Source organism: Athene noctua, chromosome 1 (assembly GCF_965140245.1).
Source record: "Athene noctua chromosome 1, bAthNoc1.hap1.1, whole genome shotgun sequence".
Lineage (NCBI taxonomy): Eukaryota > Metazoa > Chordata > Aves > Strigiformes > Strigidae > Athene > Athene noctua.
The window spans coordinates 97,416,717-97,438,369 of record NC_134037.1 but is presented as its reverse complement, the minus strand read 5'-3'; the positions used below and the strand labels follow the sequence as shown (position 1 = coordinate 97,438,369).

Below are 21,653 nucleotides of genomic sequence, written 5' to 3'. Positions count from 1 at the left end.
ACAAGAAGGGATTGCACCAAAGTGAGGAAAGCTCAGAAAAGGGTGTGTGAAGGGCAACTATAAACCTGAACCCTGGATCGGTGTGTTTGCCTGAGTCCTCGGGGTAAAGCGCGGAGGCGGCCGAGGCCACACTCCCCTTAGGCTCAGTGCCACTGCCCTACTGTTGCAGTGACGGGGAACCTGGAGTCACTCCTTCCCCCCCAAGGGAGAAGGGCACTGAGATGGTTTTGGTCGCTTCGTGCTCCAAAACGCGTACCGGCGCTGTTGTAGCCGAGCACTGGGTTCCTTCGGGTGGCCCTCTTTGGAGGGGCCGGTGCTGGGCAGGGGGTGAGGGCCGGCGGGCTCCGCAGCCCCCTGCGGACACCCGGCTGAGGCTGGGCAGCCGCCTCTGCCCCGGGCCGCCTCGGGGCACAGCCCCGCTCCTCGCCGCGCCAGGCCGACGCCGCCTCGCCCCGCCGCCAAGCTGGACGGCGGCTGCCCGAGGGGGTGCCGGTGCCCGGGCCCCGGGGCGGGCAGAGGCCGGGGCGGGCAGAGGCCGGGGCGGGAGGCCGCGCCCCGGCGGCCGTTAGGGCCGTTGCGCGGGCCCGGCCGGCCCTCGCTGCGCGCACCGTTGCTGCCCCCTGCCGGGCGCGGGCCGGCGCCGCCTCAGGAGCGCGGCCGGGGAGCCCGCTGAGGGGCCGGGGCCGCCGCGGGGCCGGGGGGGCGGCCCTCGGCCGGCAGGGGCAGGGGAGCGCGGCAGAGGCCTCGGGAGGGCTTTTCTTTGGGCGGGGGATGTGTCTCCCTGCCTGCGTTAAGGGGTGAGCAAGGCTTCCCTCGCGGGTGTCGGCAGAGAGCCGCTGCCAGGGCAGGCCGCGCCCGCCTTGCTGGCTGACCCCTTGCTTCTCCAAGCCCTCCGTGCTGCCCTGGCGGGACATGGCTTGGCCGGGACCCCGCCGCGGAGCAGGTCTGCAGATGCTTTCAGTTACAGGGCGCCTTGCCTGACCGTGCATGTGTATGACTCCATCCCTGCAGCAGTTCCTGCAGCGCAATCGAGGAGTGGGTCATTTCCTTTTGACTCACCGGCATCAATCACAGAGTATATTGCTCTGGCTTTTGGCTCAGGTTTCCAGCTGTGAAGACATGCCCTCCTGCTCACACACGGGCTATGGCCAGCTTGGTGACAAGCCTTGGGCTTTGGTTTTGCGGGCTCCTTAGCGCCCATCAGGCACGAACTGCAGCTGGCAGGGTGTTATTCCCCAGCCTTCTCGGTGGCCGTTATACATCCCCTTCCGATTTAAAGGTGTCAGCATGGCTCGTGGGCCAGGCAAGTCAGCTTCAGGGTCCCACCGAGCAGGCTTTCCGAGCTCAGACTGCCCTGCTAGCGTGGAAGATCCACTGCGCTGAGCGACAGGCTTCTGTGAGTGTCCCAACATTATGCACCATGTGGAGTCAGGGCTCAACAGCGTTTTAGCTCGTGCCGATTCAGATGCCTCTGGTACAGTGAAACATAGCCTAAAGCCAGATATTGTCCAGACTCTCTAGAGGCTGTCCCCCACACCTAGAATGTGCACAGTATAGTGTTTTATATGACAAAGTATATGATACAATTTATATGGAGAAGATAATATGAATGAAAGTTTTCTACAGTATGGGATTTTGACTTTGTAGCTCAGGCTCTTTCCTGTAAAAGTCAAGACCAGCTACTGCTTATGTTCCATTGCTGAGGCAAGATGACTAGATGGACAGAGGATGCTATCCTATCCATGGATAAACAGGAGTCGTCTGAAGGCTAACCCTGTAAATAAATATGTCTCCATATGCTTTTCCTGGAGTAGTTTTAGGGAAAACCAGCTATTACCACCAGGGGAAGTCAAAATGTACTTTGTAACTTGGGACACATTCAAAGGTCCTGTATGTGCTACAGGAATGGGCCCACAATTGCTGTGCCAATCCCTTCCTCCCAGAGTGTCCTGTTTGCCTCTGCAAAATGATATTGTGTGACTGACGTCAGGCAGACAGGACAGAGCAATGGCTTCCAGCTCCAAAGAGCTGCAGGGTTGTTTACCATGAGGAGCAGGTAGAGCTGCCGGTTCAGGCTCCTTTCCAGCAAGGTGGACACAAGGTGCTTAGACACAGGAGAGTCCTGGGCTTTACACTGTTCCTGGGATCTGCCAGATCCCGAACAGCATAGACATGAGACAGTGTTAGAGATTTATAGCAAATCTCAAATGCGAAGGCAACTACCAAACACCTCTACACATGGATGAATACAAACTCTGGTTGTGAAAATGAATGTGAAAATTACCCCCAACTATTCGAATTATTCAGAATAAAATTGCAGTGTCTGAGAAGGTAGGAATTCAAGGCTAACCTGGGAGAAATGAAGACACTTGAAAGTAAGGACTACTGATGGCTAGTCAACTGGCACCATTAACACCTATCCACCACACTTTTGCCAAAAAATCTTTCCCATGCAGATCAAGCTTGATACTTGTAAGTGTACGGTAAATGTATGTATATAGATACTATATATATGTATATATAGATAATATATGTGCACATGATAGGATTTTAGGGTTACGTATGTATCAGCAAATGTTCTGGGGCACTACAACTCCATTGTCTATGAAATTAATAGCTGATTCCTGTTAATTTATTCTTGCCATGGTTTGTCCTGTTCCAGTTAACACTCTTCCAAACAATTCCCAGGCATGACTGAGGGAGTTAGTGTAGGCCAGGGGCCGTTACCAACAACCAGTTGGATCCAAATGCCTTGCTTGAAGGATGAAAGAGTTTAATGTTATGGGTGCAAGCCATCCTGTGCCAGGGCCCTTAGTGCCAGAGAACAGTCCTGGACATGTTTAATTTACTGGTATAGACATAGTCTAGGAGCCCAAGGGATTAGGCAGGGTTTTAAGAGTTGCATGCCTGGACTTAGAAACTTGATTTCTCCCAAGATCCATTTTATGGGACCTTGAGTTTTTGTGGACATGGGCCTTGATCCTTTAAATCTTCTATCACCTTAGCTTGCCTTCTGGTGTTAATGACTCTCCAGTGTTTTCCCTATATAGCAGACACGCGGTGGAAGGTAAAGTGGGTTGTAATTACACAGTTTTATTATTGCTGCCCTCATGACAGTGGCATATAATAACAGTGAACTCTGTTTAATTAACATTTTTTATAGTTTCAGGAAGAAAGTCAAGTAAAGCGTAAGAGGAAAATAAAACAACATACAAAATGGTAATTTTCCAAAGCATGGCTAATTTTCATCAGAGTTTGTGGAAAATAGCTTCCTTTGCCTTCAGGTAAAACTTGGAGATTTTAATATTACACTAATTTTGCTCTAGGAAACTATGGAGGAACTGATTAGGTTTTACAAGGGAATACTCCTGCAAGTGTATTCAGTTATACTGATCCTTGCAGTATAATATCTCTTGGGAATGGTGCTATCGAGTTTCCGCTACATGAATGTACTTGAACTTTGAGCTTTTCTATGTCCTCTGAAGAACGGTACAGACAGGTGTCTGACTGATAGCAGCAAACCTGCACTGATATGAAAGAACAAAACCTCTTTGGTCAGGATGCTAATTACAGTGCTCCAAGTCACATACTTTTCCTGACCCATCTGTCTGGTCTAATCATAGCTCTTTCTCCTAACTCTTTCTGGCTGTTATCCTCTTAGCCTGACTCTTACCATGACTGGAACTTCATTTCTGTCAAAGCAGCCACAACATTACCATCAGAACACGTAGGCCAGGGCTGAGATGAACATTGACGTAACGAGCGTCTCATCTGTGTGAGTCTGGTTGATCTGGTGGGACAGCCACTCCACTGTGCAATGTGTGACTAGAGTATCCAACCATCCCAACCACAGCCTGCATGATGTGCAAACAGGTGGTGGGATAGCTCTGATACTATGATGATGATACAGTGTGATGATGACAGCAGCAAGGAACTGGACAGACGTATATTGAAAGCCCATTTGTCTGGGGATGTGATGAGTTTCTGCCATATATATAGCAAATTTGGTTGATCTTCAGAAATTGTCCTTTGGGTTTACAAGAGAGAAAAGGGGAGGGCTGGGGAGTGATGAGATTAACATCCTGATCCTTTAGACTGAATCTGGCTGTCCTATTTTTCTTGCAATTTGCTACACAGCTTCACAGGTCTTGCAGAGGTGGCATCCCATGCACCTCCTATATGTGCTTCTTTGTGATGCGTGAACAGGTTAATTTGGGGGATTTGATGATACGTATCTGGGCCCATTACCTATCTAGAGGGGAGCCAGAATACAGCTGAGTAAATCTGGCAGAGAAAGGGGAGAAGTTTTTTTAAAACAGGCTCCAGAAAATTACTCATTAATACCCCTAGGAATGCTGGCTGTGGTGTGGAAACTAAGACCGAGAGAATTTCTTTCTGCATTGCCTCCTCTGAATGCAGTCAGGTCGTGTGGGCTATACTTTTGTTCTCCTTTGAGGGCTAGGAGACTGTTGGTGGGGTGTAACTTGCATCAGGCTCTAGTGCCCACCTCTCGTGCACTCGGACAAGGAGAGGTCATCCTAGGGTGGGATTTGGAGACTGGCCTGATCCTTTCACTGTGGCCTTTTGCGCTCTCCTTGGGCTCACGGACTGACAAGGGAGCGTGCAGAGCCTGGGATCAGCAACCCGGTTCGCCGCGCGTGAGACACCCAGACCTTTGGCTGATAAAGAGCAACTTCCTGCTTGTGCGTGTGCTCGTCAGCATAAAGCAGCTCCTTGCTGGTGCGTGGTAATCCCGGCTCTGCCCTGAGCCCGCGTGGAAGAACACAGAGGCAGAACTGGGAGAAACCGAGAACCTCTCGGTTGGAAAGGGAGAGCCGGTGCAGAGACAAAGTGGTGGTCTCTTGTGCCCTCTGGAGACCGCTGGTATATAATACAGGCAATGGAAAGTGTCAGGTACAATTAAGGGCTTTTCACAAGGTTTCTTTTCGCCAGCACCTCCCAGAGGAGGTTTGTAGGACAGGAGTAGGCACACGGCTGTCGTTTCTTCATCGATCTGCCAGATCCTGCTTCTGTTCTGACAGCACCTCTTAGATGAAAGGTTTTACCCTGGAAACAAAGAAACATGAGGGAGTGATGTATGATAAGATTTCCATGAAAATATCTCATCCCCACCCTTTATCTGCTCTTTGTCTTTATCCCAACTTCTCTTGCCCCCTTTTTTGACCATTTTTAGTGCTAGCATGCCTGCATGCAGAGCTCACGGTTTCTGATGCCAAAGTCATTTCCTCCCTCCCAAGGCCATTTTCATCCTTGTTTACACAGCCATGCTGCCTAGAGAGCTGTTCCAACTGGGATTTCTGGTGGATAGCTTGCAAATAACTGTCCTTAGTTGTAAGAAACAGCATTTGGCCCTGGCCTCTAGAAGACCTGGAAGAGGATGTACAGATGCAACGTGCATTCACAGAGTTCAGAAAGCAAGAAGTAAATTACATGCTTCTGATTTATTCTCATTACAAACTCCTGGGTTGCTCCTTCCTTGGCCAGTCTTGCAATCTGGGCTTTTGAGGCAGGGGCTTGTGAAGACAGATCATCTTGTTCTGTTCCTCAAAGTGCAGTTTTACTGGGTGATTGGACCCCTTCGCTTGGTTTCCAGCTGGTTTGTGGCCACAAATCCTCAGTCCTTTTCACTTCTACAGTTATTTTAAGAGCTGTGTATTTTACTTCCAAGCCTTTCTCTGAGGATTCTGCTGTGCTGTCACTCCTGCAGAGGCCTCAGGCAGTACTTGTGCTCCTCTCCCCAGCCTTCCCTGCTGTGCTAAGGGCAGCTCAGTAGTACAGGTTTACACACTGATTTCAGCAGACCCAGAACTGTCTTCTCTCCTCACTGATGAACTGGAGCCTGGCAGAAGCTGGAGATGGAATGCAGGTAGGCTGAAGGTAGTCCTAGCAGTTCTGTGAAACAATACTAGTGCCTGACTGGTGTTTTCTGATCATCTGATGGCAAACTGAGAGGTCTGGCCAGGCTCACAGTGAGGCCCTGTGGCCAGGAGTCCCCCAGGCTGGCCCAACCAGGGCACAGCGTGGGTGCAGTCTGGCTGTTGCTCTCTTCATCTATGTACTGTGCCCACGGTAGGGATGAGCTGCAAGGCAGCAAGTTCAAACTTGCACCTCCTGAATTCTTCCAGGGATTTCTTTCCCTGGTGATACTAAGCTGTCTCTTTTTTTTACTTTTCTTAGAAGCACTGAAACTGCTCACAAATACAGATGTAGATGGGGTGCCGAGCTAGAGGAACTGGGAAACCTCTTTGATGTTGAAAGCTGTATTTTATTTATACACTTGGGATAAGCCCAGAGGCTGTCTGAGCAGCCAGGAAGTTCCAGAAAGGAATTTCCCCCATCAAACTAACAACCACAATAATATTTTCTCCCTTCCTCAGCAGAGACTGACTGTACTCATTTCCTTAAGAAGTTTCCCACTTTTGCAGGAACCTGGGCCCTTTCTCTCTGATGCTGCTCTTCTCAGCATTGTAGTTTGAGCTTTCTTGTCTTTGACCTGAAGACCTGAAGTCTGAGGCAGCTGATGAGTTGGTTAGTCCTCTCTGGGGGGGTAGGATGTATAGACTGGATGTTTCTTTCATCTTTGGACTGGCCGCTCCTGGCTAGCTACATGGCAGGGCTCACAACCACTGTGTGACCCCAGCTGAGGACTGTTCTCATGAAAGCGTTTGACACAGAAGAGACGTGAGTGACTTGCAGTCACTGTATTTGAAGGAAAGAAGGTCAGAGATCCTTTAGCCAGATGAGATGATACTTATTCTCCAGGGGTTAGAGGGAAGAAGCCCTCTAAAGCAGAAATCATCACTTCTCTTGCTTGTTTCTGAGGGGCCAGGCTGCCTTGCTACCCCGGAGCTTCCGGCTGGCCCAGCTGAACTGTTGGCCCTGTGTGTCCTGTCAAAGCAGCCCATTACCAAGTGGGTGTTGTGGGGCCCCTTCCAGGCCCGTTTGCAGAGGAACAAATGTCTGCAGTACCAGCTAAAGAAGAACTATGTGAATGGCCATGTTTATCCTGCTCTTCCTGGTTCTCAGTGTATCAGCCACATGCTGACTTTCCAGCTGGCCCCAGCAATTTTCAGGGAGAGAATGGGCAGCAAGGGAGTTATAACAGAGATGGAGCTGCCCAGCAGTGCTGTTAAGAGGATCATCTCTTTTCCTTACTGCTGTCATGTGGCCTATGCTGGCATGGTCATTGCTTCTCTATCAAATAGCAGGGATCAGTAGTTTCTGAACACCTTTCTCTTCAATTTCTTTTCTGATTCTTTTACTCTTTTTGTGGCAGTCAAAAATTGCATCTGCAAAAACATAGACCCTAGGGAGTTCATCACTTAGATGTGCCTAAAAGAGACATATCTAAAAGAGAACAGATAGCTCTCAGTCTCAGCCATCTCTGACCAGCCCTTTCTCATGCTCCTTGAATGTCCAAAGTCTTGCATGACAGCAGCTCCCTCAGTTCTGGTAGCTGCCCGGTTCTGTAGCCCTTTAGGTAACAGTGGCCAGTTCTCACCTTTGGGTGCCTATAGCCTTAGTGAAGGGCTCCTTCGTGATCTCATGTGCGATGTTTCCCAACTGCCTGCCCCACACTCCTGCTATAAAGGCCCACACGGCCTGACCTCGGAGAGCCTGTGTGCCTTGTAACTTCACCCCTGCAGCTGTGTCATGGGATGTTTATGGTTTGTATGGTGGGGACTTGGCTTAGGTTGGCCTGTGTTAGGGCAGACATTGCACAGAGGCAAAGTCAGAGATGATCCCTTCAGGAGGAGCCTGCAGGCTCAGCAACTAATACACTGGGAGGAAAAATGCCCGTGGTACCTGCCATAAGTGATCGGTGGCTGGCTTGGGGATAGAGCTCAGTGCCCTTTGCCTGTTTTGTCAGTCATACTGTTCTGGGACCAATTCTCATTATTTTTGTGGACTGTCTTTCTCCCCTGCTTTTATCTACATACAGTGACCTGTGGCTGAGACAGTAGGTGGATGGCCCTGCTCTGTGGCAACATTCAAAAATGTGCCTGGCTTTGGGCCCACATCTCCCTCCAAGCAAGTTCTAGGCTCAGCTTTCATCCTGCTTCTGCCTTGATATTCTCTTTTAGCATTGCCCTTGGCAGACAGATGTTCCTTCTGTGCCTGGTGCTGGCTGTAGTTCTAGTGTCCGTCTCGGGCATCACCCAGTCATGGTCATAAGTGAGATCGGGTGGATGGTTTTTTTCCCAGCTCATCCATCTCCCTTGGTGTAATGAGGAGAGATCCCCAACAGATGGCACTTGAACCTCTTCCCTGGCTGTTTTGGGGGTTTTTTTTGCCTTCAACATCGAGATGTTCATACCAGCATCGGCACAGATGTAGCTTGATCCTGACATGGCACAGGGAGGCTGAAGAGCAGTTCAGTGTGCAAGGTGGGCCGAGCAAATCCCCAGGTGACCTCAAGGGGTGAAAATATAATCTCTTTCCTTCTGAGAAGGCTTGGCCAGGGCTGCCTAATGGGGCCTTCTGCACCCACGCACATTCCTGTTCTTGCATCTCGCAGAGTCAGTGGTACACTCTGGGCAGGAAAAACTGCAGAAGGTATTAGACTGTCCTCCGAGCACAACGGGAAACATAGCTCAGAGGTAATCTGTGCATTAAACTAACACTCACTGCATTGTCTTCACCCCTTCTGTCTGTCTCCCCTATTCACTCTTTGGCTGGGATTCCCACAGAGGAACGTCTCCAAGAGAAGTTAAGATGTGGCACACCAGGAGCTAAGGCAGTTCTCCAGGGATGCCTTCCCCATGGCAGCAGCAGGCAGGAACATGTGGGTATTGTGGAAGTGAACTGGGATTCTGGCTCAGCTCATGCCCCCCTGCCCTCTCCCTGTCACCACAATGCCATGTGCTCTTGCAGGGGAAATTTGCCACTTGCCTCCCTTCTGCTCCTGGTCTGGCCAGGAGGAATTTAAAGAGATCTTCAAGCAATGCTGGAGCAGGCATGTGGGCTTACCCTACATGTTATGCAATGCATTTTTCATGTTTTTATCATGTCACGAGAGGAAACTTGGACTAGGTTTGAGATTTGGTTTGAAGCCAGTAGGCAGATGAAAACTCCAAGGGCGAGAAACCCACAGGAACCAAAACCAAAGCAAAGTGATCACATGAGATGCTTGGGAAGTGAAACCACTGAATTTTGCATAGCTCCAGCAGTGCGATCTAGTAACAGGCTAGATTACAGTCTGGAAGCATACAGCTAGGGGCCAGGAGATACCACTTCTATTCTTGGATCTTCCCCAGCTTTCCTCAGTGACCTTCAGAAAGTCAAGTAACCTTCCTCTGTCTTAGTTTTCTCCCTTGGGAATAATACTATTACTTACCTCTGGAAAATACTTTGCTGTCCTTGGATAGAAGTTACTTGGTAGTGTTCTGCAACCTGTATGTGTGTGGAGGAGCAACACCTCCAGACCTCTCAGGGAGCTTTCTCTCCAGTATACAATGCAGCAGCGTGACTTGTCCTCTACTGGGAACCCATCTAGCACGTCAAGCCTCATCCTCAGGGCAGGGATTGCATAAGACAACAGTTGCAGCAGTAAGTTGCAGCTCTGCTTTCTGCAAGGGCTCCTTTTCCTCTGGGGGCCTGCTAAATTGCTTGTGGCTGGTTGCAGCAGTGTGTCACTGTGCCTCATTCAGAGATGCTGGATGCTGGGGATCAGTGGAGCCTGTGAGCTGTCAGTCAGTTGCTCCTGGCATTGCAGCTGTGAGAGAGAGGGAGGCCATGGTACTTCACCTGTGCGAGGAGCAAGGTTAGCTGGGGGGGAACTTGAGAGTGTGAGTTTCTCCTGAGCCTGCTGGAACACAGAGATGCTCATGGCTATGCAGTCTGAGAAAACACTGGGAGCAGGTGTGTTTAACGTGACCCCAAAAAGACCTGGGTGCAACCGAAGTTGGTGTTCCTGGCTATTCTAGTTGTATGAAATACAAAGCAAGAAATAAACAGCTGCTCTGCAGGTGTCTGCTGAAACACATGTAGGCAAAGACTGCAGAAGCAGAGTTAATACAAGGAATTACAGCATTAGTTTCTCTCACATCCCAAGTGCCATGACAAAGCCTCATCAGCACTTGCTTTTGCCACTTATTGTGAGCGGCAGCGGCCCTGGCACAGGTTTGGCAGCCTGGCAGAAACCCACCACCAGGCTGTGGCCACCACTGCTGTTCTGTGCCTCGGTGGGGCAGTGCGAGTCCAGGGAGAGGCTGTGAGGTGTTGCAAGTGCTGCTCTTCTTTGATTCAGGGAGCCTTTTCAGCTACATCTGTCCCAAGACACACAGCTGAGCCCTTGAACCTGGAGAGTTCAAATATGGGAAAGCAATCATGCCCATTCGTTTAAGCTGACTGTGGTTTATGGATCATATCTTACAGACCATTACGAGGCAGGCCAGTGCCAGAGTGAGGAATGAATAAAGGCCTGGGGAATTTGGCTCTATATGAAAAAAAAACACCAACTCTTTTTAAGTGGCATTCATTATGGTAAGAAAATGATAAGAGATTCTCAGTTGTCAGGCTTTGGAATATACCCTGATTATCAGTTAGGAAACAAGAGTAATTCTTAGCTAACATTAGATATATTATTGTATATCTATATGGAGGATTTCTGCTTTCATCTGGTATTTGACTCTTCCCTGCTGCAGGCAGGGTGCTAGACTAGCGATCTGCTAATGTGCATTACTCCCTGGTTTTCTGTATTCATACAGTATGGGAACCAGAAGTACCTGTAACAACGTATGGTAACTTGGAGTCATAAGACTGGATAGTGATTTCAATTTGATGCGAACTGGGGGAAAAATAGGTGAAATCCAAAGTGTGAACACAGAACTCACAGAGCACATATGGTTTAATAGATGAGACGACAGTTTCCTACTGCAGGCGTCTTATAAGAAGGCACTATCTGAGGGCCAGAACCGTTGTTTTCTGGCTCAGACTCTGTGCCTGTTGTACGCCTTCAAGAAAAAATACTTTGCTAACTGCAGCCGAACTGAGGCCCTTTTCCCGGCAGCAAAGATGTTCTCTCACTTCCCCGCAGTCAGCATTTTACGAGTATGCCTTCCTTATCTCGTTACAGGAGTGCTGGCCGAGAACGGGGAACAGGCACGTTAACCAGCCCCCGCTCCTCTGGAATTTGTACACAAGCGGAGACCTCCTCAAGGCTTCCGAGCTTGTCCCAGGAGGAAGGTTGGGACAAAAGGCTCTGCTGGCCCCAGGGGACTAGTAACGGGCAAAAGGGACCTTTCACCTAGACACGGGGAGTTTAGCACTGGCATGGAGTTGGCAGTGGCTGAAAGCCCTTTGTTGTCGCTGCTGGCAAACGTGTCGGTGGCTTCCCGTGCACTCGGAGCGAACCGCCCGGTCCCTGGTAACTTTAGGGGTCGTTTGGCCGGGGAAGGGCTGGAGGCCGGAGCACCCTGCTTGTGCCTGCGGGCAGCTGGCGCGGGACCCGGTGCCCTTTGCCGTGAGGAAAGGCGGGGGGGGGGGGGGAGCTTCCCCGCCGCTGCAGGCCCTTGGCCAGCTCCCTGGGCGGCTCAGGGGACTCGCCGTGGGACACGCCGGCCCGCCCCGGGGATCCGGGCGCCGAACTAGGGGACGGCACAGGCAGGTCATGGCATCCCCCGGCCCTCCTGGCGTGAGCAGGCTGGCAGCCAGCACAAGGTACAGCACAGGCAGAGCCCGCCTCGGCCGGGGACCCGGGGAAGGAGGGGACGCCGGCAACACCGCGGCGCGGCGGGCCGGGGCCAGCGGCTGCTACCCGGGGCAGGCGCCGGGCCGGAGCGGCCGCAGCGCTCGTGCCGGCGGGGCCCCTTTAAGCGGAGGCCCCGCCCCGCCCCGCCCCGTCCGGCCAATGGGCGCCGCGGCGGCCGCGCCGTTTGTTACAAGTTTCCCGTCGCGGGCCGGGGTGTGGGGGCTCAGTGCGAGCGGGGCGGGCTGGGGTGGAGCGGGGGCCCGGGGCGCGATGCCCGCCTGGGGCTGATGGGGGCAGCGGGAGCGCTGCCATGAGCGGAGCCCCGGGGCTCTGCCGTCCCTTAATACATACTCTGCGCCGAACGTCTCTTGTCCCTCGCAGCACGCTGCCAGCTGGTACCTCCCTCCTTTCTGAAGCGTAAGCGGGGAGGGGGCGGAAAGCAAAGGAAGTTTGGCATTTATTTTTTTCCTTTAGGCTTTGGAAGGGGATTCCCTCTCCCTCCCTCCGCGGAGGGCTGTAGCACGGAGTGTGGAGGAGAGAGGCGCACAGCTGGAGGCGGGCTGTCCGGAGCCTCCCCCCCGCCCCCCGCCGCGGCGTACCTGGGGGTGCCGCATGCAAGCGCTGCGGAGCTCCTCCAAGCGTAGCGGCGGCGGCTCGGCAGATGTACATGCGTGCGTGTGTGTATGCTTAACCCTTTCTTGGCTCCTCGGATTTGTACCATGCTGAAAATCCTCACCAAAAAGCTCAGGAACCAGAGTTTGAACGAAATTCAACCTTTCCAGCTAAAGGTAAGAAGCCCCGGTCTTGTCTCGTTTGTTTTTTTACACCCTTCAGGTGGCTAATAACGGGGTCTTGGGAAGCTAGTAACTTTTTCGTTATGCTGGACCAGTTTCCTCTCAGCCAGTGTGCTCAGTAGGAACTGGCCTAGGCAGTATTCTTGTTACTGAAGTCCTGCTCCTTTGCTCTCGGAGTTACTCTGCACAACTTAACAGATAATATGGAGAGGTGGAGAAAGGCAGATGTAGCTGTCTGCTATTTAGAAATGTTTGCTTTTAACGGGATTCCCATTTAAATACGTAGGCATTTGCCTGTCTGTGTAGTTACCTTTGGATGTGTCCAATCTGTAGTCTCCCAGCCCTTGCCAGGCTAGAACCCCACTGTGCTAGGTACTGTACAAATGTGCCTAAATGCCTTTCAGCTTATTTGCATTTCTCTCCCTTCTGGTCCTAAAGGCAGGAATCTGAGCTGAAGTTTGCAGTCTGTCTCACTATTGATTTCCAGACACAGCTTACATCCTTTCTTAGAAAAACGAGGATCACCAATTCAGGATGAGGAATAACTAAGCCCTTCTTGCCAAATGCAAGAAAGAATTTTTGAGCCATATGCAATGGATAAAAATGGAGTTGTGATGAGTGAGTTACGAAAATTACCAGATCCTGATTTGGTGAAAGTGTTGTGAACCAAGGGATACCCCCTGAAATCAGCAGAGTTACTCTGGATTGGCGTCAGTACTGCAGGAAGTGTAGTGCCTGGCCCAAAATCAAAGAAGGGATCTGGGAAAAGTAGCAGCCCTCATTGCCCGAGTTGGGGGCTGGGGATCCGTGTACCAGACTCTAGCGGAGTCTTTTGTATGTGTTACACAGAGGCGGATTGCCGTGTGGCTGCACTTCCGTGCAGTCACTCTGGACAGGCAGATGGCAACTTTGTTAAGAAGCGGTGCTGATATTTCCTCAGAGTTTGCAGTGTCCGTGTACTTCTTCCTGCGGGGATTGCACATTCTGTGGTTCTTGAGGCGGGCAGGCTTAGATTTTATTTTTGGAAATAAAATAAGGACAGTGCTTTGGGTTGTAGTGGACTGTTTCAGTGCAGAATCTCTCTGCAGAGGCAGTGAGGGATTTCTTTTGAACACTGCTTTGGGGCCTTGTGGCTGTGATCGCCTCCTTTTAGCTTTATTGTGTGTCTCTTGGAGCTTTCTGTTGTGAAATGGAGAGAATCTTTGGAAAGAGCTCTTGGGGGTGTATACAGCCTTCAGGATGCTTGGGGGCATGCAGGAAAACCTGCAAGAGTGGGTATCTGCAGCCATTTTGTTCATATTGGTGCCAAGGTTTCATGCTGCAAACAGGTGGTCTGCATTTGTGCAGGCTCAACATAGAAGAGAGACTTAAGCCTGCACTGTTTCTTGCAAGGCTAATGCTTAGACAGTCAGAGGTATTGCTGCAGCCTACTGTGGGGAGTGGTACAATGACTGGTTATACATGTGTATGGGCAGAAAGCCAGACTTTCAAACTCTGGGTTTATATATATTTTGTAGGCCTTTGGGGACCAAGTGCAGCTGCCTGGTCTTGACTGAGCCTTGTACCAGCATACTAATTGCTTAACTGAGCATACAGTGCTCTGTCTTAGGTGTTGTGCCAGAGTTCCTCCAGGTGTGGACATGGGATAGGTGTCCCAAGTGCTGAGTGGTGTGGGAGCTTCCCATGGCTTCACTGGGCATGGACCCTGTGACGAAGCCAAGTGTCCTGTACCATCTCCCTCTACTGCCCTCAGATGATGTGGGGCTGCCAGGCGTGGACCGGACTTCTGTGTTCTCAACTTCCTTACATTGGTCTGTGTCTGTGCAGGTCTGTACCTATTCTGGCATGTATGGTACGTGCATTGTTTAAAAGGTCCAGTCTGCTGTCACTGAAACCTGGTGAAAAGTTAGGTGTAAGCATAAAATCAGGTCTGTAGTAGTGTAAGTGGAGAATGAGCAGCTGATTTTGATAGAATAAGAACTGCGTCTGCATCTGTTGCCCAAACCAAGAGCTTTCTGAGTTTTAAATGGTGTGCTTAGCTGCTCTTTTCCTTCATTACCCACTTTCTTTTGCACTTTATTGTCTTTGTTGGAAGTTCCCAAATGCAAGGGAAAGCAAGTTGCTGTTATGTTTCTAGCTTGCAACAGTATTATCATTAGACCAAGTCCCAGGAGACTGTCTTTGGGTAAATTGTCAACTCATTTTTGTAAACTTGGGAGATTTGACCAACCTTGGATTGTCATCCAAGTTCTGGGAATCTTTTCAGGATTAAATTTCTGCCCACTGTAAAGATCTCATCTTGGTACCATGTGTTCTGAATTGGTTGAGTGTGGCTGTGATAGGTCTTCCCCCACCTGGGGAAGCTGAGAGGCTGCCACTGCCTCCTGTAAGTGAAACCAGGAGATATGCAAGCTTTGGGTGTTGATGTAATGGACTTTTTCTCTACTAAAATTGGTCTTCAGGCAGCTGACAGCTAAGGCTGCTCAGAGGGCTTTGACTCAAGAGGCTTGCTGGTCTGTGCTGATGTTGAGGAAGCTGGTGTCCCTTTATTGCCCTTTCACCAGAAATCATCATAATGAGGAGGGAGGGATTGACTGATGGCCATTTCACCCACTGTTGGGTTAGTGTGTGCTGCCAGCAATTTCTAGTAAGGGTGGCTGGGCTGCAAAGTGTGGTAGTTAAGGTTCAAATTTGAACCCTTAGCTCAGGAAGACTGATCCTGCTGACCTCACTGTCTCCCCACTGAACACTCGTGCTCCTGCAGCGAGGGCAGCTTTGTGGCAGCATGTCTGCTCCTGAGCTGTTGTGGTTCATAGTTCAGTGCATTGGCTTAGAGTCCTTGAGCTGCTGCAGCTAAATCCAAGAAGGGGTTGTGAATTGGAGCCTTGTGTCTCAGCCTGTTCCACCTCTTGCTTCAGTGGACTGCTCTTACTTGCTAGAGATTAGGTCCAATTCAGGAACCTCCAGTGTTTGGCTGGCTGTTAGAAATTGAGAGCCAAAAGCAGATCTGACTTTACAGGTTAGGGCTCATCTTTGATAACAGCTGGCAACTGGGTCTGTTCCAGAGCAGACTTTGTGGGACAGAAGAGTGAGAACAGGGGGTTGTCCCATACTGCAGTGAAATGCTTCAGATAAGGAAAGTGAGAGAGGCCTGAATTTCTTGGTTGTCCAGTATTAGTCTAGTACAGTTTTTTATTATTTTCTTTCATAGTTTTGGACTGCTAGCCCTGAGAAGCTCTTCCTGAACTGTAAGTCAAATTGTTCAAGGATCTTTTAAAATGCATATCCTGGGATTGCATGTGGGTTTATGTGATGGAGTACAGATACTGAGCCTTTAGAAGTACTCTCCAATCGATGCAGTGAGCTTTCCACAAATGAAATGTCTTGTTCATCTCTGCAACCTGGGGCAGAGGTTTCTCACACAAATGCATTTCTTCCAAATACCTCTTCAACTCTTGTGCCCTTGCATATTTGTGTAGTGGCTAAAGTGTAGGTGTCTATTTTCTAAGCTTTGCTTGCGAGCAGGCTCCTTGGGGCAGGGAGCATCTGGTTGGAACAAGTCTATACCTTGCCAGTCAAACTAAGCCCTTAATTAGTGGCCCTAGGTGTTATCAGAATGTAACAGTTGGATTGTGGTGTGTTAAAAAATTAACTGGCTGGAACATGTAGCTGAAGAAAACTGAGGGCTTTAAGGGTGGCAATTCCATTCCTACTTTGCTGTTGACACAAACAGCTTTGGAGGCAATACAATTTATGTTGTAATCCACAAAAGTTGTTAAATTACTTACTTATTTGGCATATTCCTTTTTGTCCTGGGCAGAGATAACTTAAGACATGTTTGTAATTTCCTTAATGTCAATCAACAAAATGAAGTCATATGTGTGTCTGTTCTGGTGATAGAGAACTGCATTTCTCTGCTATGTAATTTTAGCCTAATACTTGCTTATAAGGGGACTGTGGACTAGGCACTAACAAAGCCACCGTGTCACCTCTCTTCGTGTGCCCTTACAGGTTGTACATGTGCATACATAGCCCTGGGGACCAGAAAGTCATGCCAGTTATTTTCTACTGGCATCTGCATCTGGAATCAGCTATGAGACTCCAGTCTGGCTGGCCGGCCCTGACGAGCAACCAGGAATCATCCTGGTTCTTCCTATATGAAGGGGATTCAGTAGGCTGTGCAAGGTGAACTTCGGGCTTTGCAGGAAGTGACTTCTGAGTCACTGTCCCAGCAGTAGCTAGTTACTGTGCAGAGCCAGGAGTGTGTTATTTAATTTTTTTTTCTCCTCCAACCAATAAAGAGTGAAGTAGCATTGTTATTACTGATGCACAGTGGGTGTGCTTTCAAAGATCTATGTAAGAGCTCATGCTTTGTATGAATGATGACAGATTCCTTTCCTTCTTTCTTTGGGTTGACTTCTTGTCACATGCTCAGCCAGCCACTGGTCTCCAGGCTGGCTGAAGACAGCTTCACACACAGTGACAATTTATCTTTGTCAGTCTCCTGTGGTATATGAAGGTTTTCTCTCCATGTTTTTTTTTTGGCACATCCCACCAAACAGGTTCATTCCTCTAGGACTGGAGGACTCTGTTTTTAGAGAGTCATAGACTGGTTTGATTTGGGAGGGATCTTAAAGATCATTTAGTTCCAACCCCCTTGCCATGGGCGCGGACACCTTCCCCTAGACCAGGTTGCTCAAAGCCCTGTCCAACCTGGCCCTGAACACTGCCAGGGAGGGGGCAGCCACAACCTCTGAGTAACCTGTTCTAGTGTCTCACCACTCTCCTTTACATCTAATCTAAATTCACTCTCCTTCAGTTTAAAGCCATTACCCCTTGTCCTATCACTATACATCCTGAGAGAGTCCCTCCCCATCTTTCCTGTAGCCCCCTTTAGGTACAGGAAGGCTGCTATAAGGTCTCCCCAGAGCCTTCTCTTCTCCAGGCTGAACAACCCCAACTCTCTCAGCCTGTCCTCATGAGGGAAGTGCTTCAGCCCCCTGATCATTGTTGTGGCCTCCTCTGGAGGCCTTGTTCCAACAGGTCCATGTCCTTTCTATGTTAGGAGCCCCAGAGCTAGACACAGTTCTTACTCTGGGTGTGGCCTCACAAGAGGGGAGTAGAGGGGAAGAATCATGTCCCTTGACCTGCTGGCCACACTGCTTTTGATGCAGCCCAGGGTACAGTTGGGTTTTTACATTGAAGCTTTGCTTTTCCTCCTATTAACAACATTAATAGATGCTTCTGGTTTGTTTTGATCTAATTTAGGAGGGGCACAAGCATCTGCAAGTGTGTAAGCACAATTTTGGCTATTGGACTATCTATGAATATGCCTAAAGTTAGTCTTGTGATAATTTGGAGTAAATTTAGTGGGTTAGAAATGCAGTGATAGATACTTGGCCAAGGCAAAGAATAGAACAGGCAATCCCAGCCACTCAGGAGCCTGAAGTTTTTGAGACTTCTGCCTGAGGCACTGTAAAATAATAGGTTTGCAATTCTTTCTACTTGGCTTCTCAGGTCTGAATCTTGAAGGATTGTCATCTTTCCTGTGTAGACATCCAGGACTCGTAATCTCTTGTAATAACTTAATTCCAGAGAGTGGGACTTCAAACAAATTACAGATATTACAAATACAGCATGAAGACAGTGCGATAGTTCAGCAAGACATCTTTTCAACTGGCCTTCTTTATGACTGATGGGAAAATATAGGCTAGATTAGAAAAAAAAAATATCACCCCCCCAGTGTCATGAAGAAATCTCCTTACTTTTCCTTGTATTTCCCAATTGTTTATTTTACTTGAATGAAAAATTGAAAATGTAATACTATGTATTTAACTTTTGCATTTCAGTGAAAAAAGATTAATCCATTTTGCTTTGGTGGACAGTGCAGTTCTACTTCATTTCCTGCTGTCATTCACCATCTTACAGCTCTTGAATTTATGTTGCAGTGTTTGGTATGCTGAAAGTTTTTCTAAGCAGGAAAATGGCTTATATTTGAAGTGAAAATAGAAAGGAGACCCAGGTCACAATTTATTTTAATTATGGCTCTTGCAAAACAGTGCATTCACCTTTTTTTTTTTTTTAAGCAAAAAGGAAGGCTTTCATCCATTCAGGACATCTGTGGAGTGGTGGCTGGGCAGGGCACCACTCTGCTGTAGTGTGCCAGTCTGGCCAGCTTCTCTGGCTGTTCTTGGGGCATGCTTGGGGTCACAGAAGTGTTGTTGGAATGCCTTATTATGAGAACCAAGAACTGTATTCTCTTTTCAGTGGGAAATGCACTTCCACCTGCAGTGTAGGCAGCACCAACACCACCTATCCATCCCCATGCATTTATTTGTAGTCCCTCTTTTCTGATTCAGTGGGATTTGGGTTGTTAGGTGACCCAGCTCTTCCCAGCAACCAGCATCCCAGGTATGTGTGCATTTAGGGCTGTTTTCTGCTGCAGAAACTGTTGTACGTGGCTGTGGGCAGAGTCTGTTTGTCCTGTTGCCACCGTTGACCAGCAGAGTCAGCCAGCTAAGCTGTTCTTGCAGCAGCACCACCCACAACTACTCAGCATGAACACCCAGGCAAAGATTTAGAGAAAAGCCAATTAGTTGTGACCTTTATCTGCTCAGAAAGCATTCTCTGTGCAGTATGAACTCTGCTGGTACCCAGGCCTAAAAGTGGATGTAAAGGACATACGGCCCGGTGTACCCTTTGCAGAGCTGTCTCTGTGCCAGTCTGGGCACAGGCCTGCCCAAGCTGTGGGGACATGGTGTGCAGGTGAAGCATGGTTCAAAGAAGGCTTCTTCTGGACTAGCTTGGTCACTCCTTGGGGGTGGACAGCTCAGGGTGCTGCTGGGCATTTCTTCCCTCTCTTGCGATGTCCTTCTTGCTTTTCAGACCCATTATAACCTTCTCTCTGCTGTGGGCTGGTCTGTTTGGACATTGACCTGGACTCCATATGTATCTCTGTATATAAATCATACTGCATTGTTCAGTCATAGGACAGGCATTTTGATGCTGGGGCATATTGAGAGCTGGCTGAGGCAGAGGGAGTGGATCTTACATGGTTAGTAGTCTTTCTTCCTCCTCTGTAATTACTGCAGCACACCAAGTGCTTGACCAGGTGAACTTCTGCTGTTCTCTTTGAGACAGCCCTAGCAGAATGGGAATGCTGCAACAGATGGCTTCATAGAGGGTGATGTACTGTGGATATTTATGAAAACTTCCTGGTGGACCTGGATGTAAGAAACTATCTTGCTTGGAAGATTTGCACCAACCTGCCACATAGCTGCATGTTTAGTAATCCAAATCTTGGGTCTTCCTAGTTGTCCTAGATTAGCATGGCAGAATGTCATCTGGGGGTGGCAGGAGCTAAAAGCCCAAAGTGTGTGAGTGACCATCAGCTTTGCAAGCAGCTGGTGTGGGCCAGTCTGTTTCCAGCACTCTTGGCCAGACAGCCTACCATCCAGGCTCACTGTAGAAATAAGTCCTGCTGCAGAGCTCCTTCAGCTTGCCAAGACTTGAGCTGTGGTGCTGGGAACAGAGATCAATGCCTGTGCCTCACCGGTATGCATCTTCTAAATGAGTGTTGGCAGTGAGGAGACGTGGTGGGGAGGTGTCCTTCAGGCATGGTAGACTGTGAGGCTATGGATTGCCTTCCTCAAGTGAGCTGCCATCATGTAGGACTAGCATGACTGGGATGGTTGGTACCCAGCAAACACACCTGAGAAGCCCTTCACAGCTTTGACTGGGATCCCCTCCCAACCCTTGTTCCAGCATTAGCCCGTATGAGAAGACCTAATTGTTCAGGGCTAGAAACATCTTCTGAGGAAAAGAGGAAATCAATGCCTGAGCCTAAGTGTCCTGAGGAGGATTTTATTAGTCGACTTCCATTTCATAGATGGGTTATCCTGAGGCTTGTTGCCTGACTGCAAGGTAGACGGTCCTTATCTGAATTTAGATTTATGAAAGGACAGGAGATACCTGGATAAAGTACTCCCAGATACTTCGATATTCATTAATGTCCACGATGAGAGTAGGCAGACCTTGGTTTCTGACACTTCTAGGAAACAAACTATTGATTGGCCTTGGGTGGCTAATTGATTTGACTGGGCTACAAGCCTGGTTTTGAGTCACTGATTTCAAGGAGATTGCAGAATTCAAGTTGCTGATGGCATAAAGATCCTGTCCCCTCACACTCATTTTGTTCAGAAATCTCTCTCATCTTACCCCTTCCTAATGGGGTCACATTGTTTCCATGTTGCAGGCTATTTTTTATTTAACTGATGTTCTTGGCATCAGAGGCCACAATCTGCCAAGCTCTAAATGGGCATAAGATGAGAAGAAAATTTCCTTTGGTTGAATGGGGAGTTTCCCGTCTTGAGGAAAGGTGCCAGATAGGCAGCTAGATCTCCCAGTTTGCTGAGAGTGTGTCTGGATGTAAGCTGGGAAAATATAAAATAATCCTTCCATATCCTGTCACCCAGTTATTACACAGAAAGCCAAGTGGTTGTTGCAGACAGTTGTCTGCAGCCAGGCTGTTTTTGTGTGTGGGTTTAGTTTTTGAAATTTTTTCTTTATTCCTAGGAGTTGGTTATTCTGAAGAAATAAAAGTTCTTTGGCCAAAGACTAATTAACAGAAGAGACCAGTGGTATTTGGTGTGGAACATATGAAGTGAAATAATTTAGAGGCATAAAAAATCATCAGCTTCATGTATACGTTTTTGTTCATAGAAAACCCTTTATTCTGGCTTGGACAGAACAAGTCTTGGGAAACCCCTCAGTGGTATTTTGCAGAAGACTGCAGTGCAATGCAACTTTTCCCCTGTCTTGCGCCTGAAATAGTGTGTGGGGGTGCAAATTTAGTATGTGGTGCTTTGTCTCAGTAGCTATCAGTAGCTCAGTAGTGAGGTGATTTGGATCTGCAAGAACACTGTTGGGTCTTGTTCTGTGCATCCCCTTGTGTTGTGACATTGCAAGTAAATGCATGTGCTGTAGGGCTTGCTTCCATGAATGGAGCTTAAGAGCACCCATTCTGTTAGACCTACAGTCTGTTTCCCCCAGTATCCTCTCTCCTGTAGTCACCAGAGGTGGGCACCTAGGGGAGACTAAGAACGGCACATACTTTGGTCTTGAACTTCTTGGCACAGAACTGCTGT

General features: G+C 49.0%; 1 protein-coding gene across 4 annotated transcripts in view; it reads left to right on the top strand.

Annotated features, from left to right (window-relative positions):
- Positions 1–11,614: 11,614 nt before the first annotated feature.
- The window catches only part of LOC141956423 (uncharacterized), a 61,010-nt gene continuing 50,971 nt past the window's right edge, over positions 11,615–21,653 (top strand). For 3 of the 4 annotated variants that reach the window (XM_074897053.1, XM_074897052.1, XM_074897050.1), the window contains exon 1: positions 11,996–12,501. In XM_074897053.1, the coding sequence (XP_074753154.1) occupies positions 12,397–12,501 (105 nt within the window). In that variant the 5' untranslated portion in view covers positions 11,996–12,396. Of the gene's footprint in view, positions 11,683–11,995; positions 12,502–21,653 lie in introns of those variants that run through there. The other variant, XM_074897051.1, reaches the window with a different exon arrangement.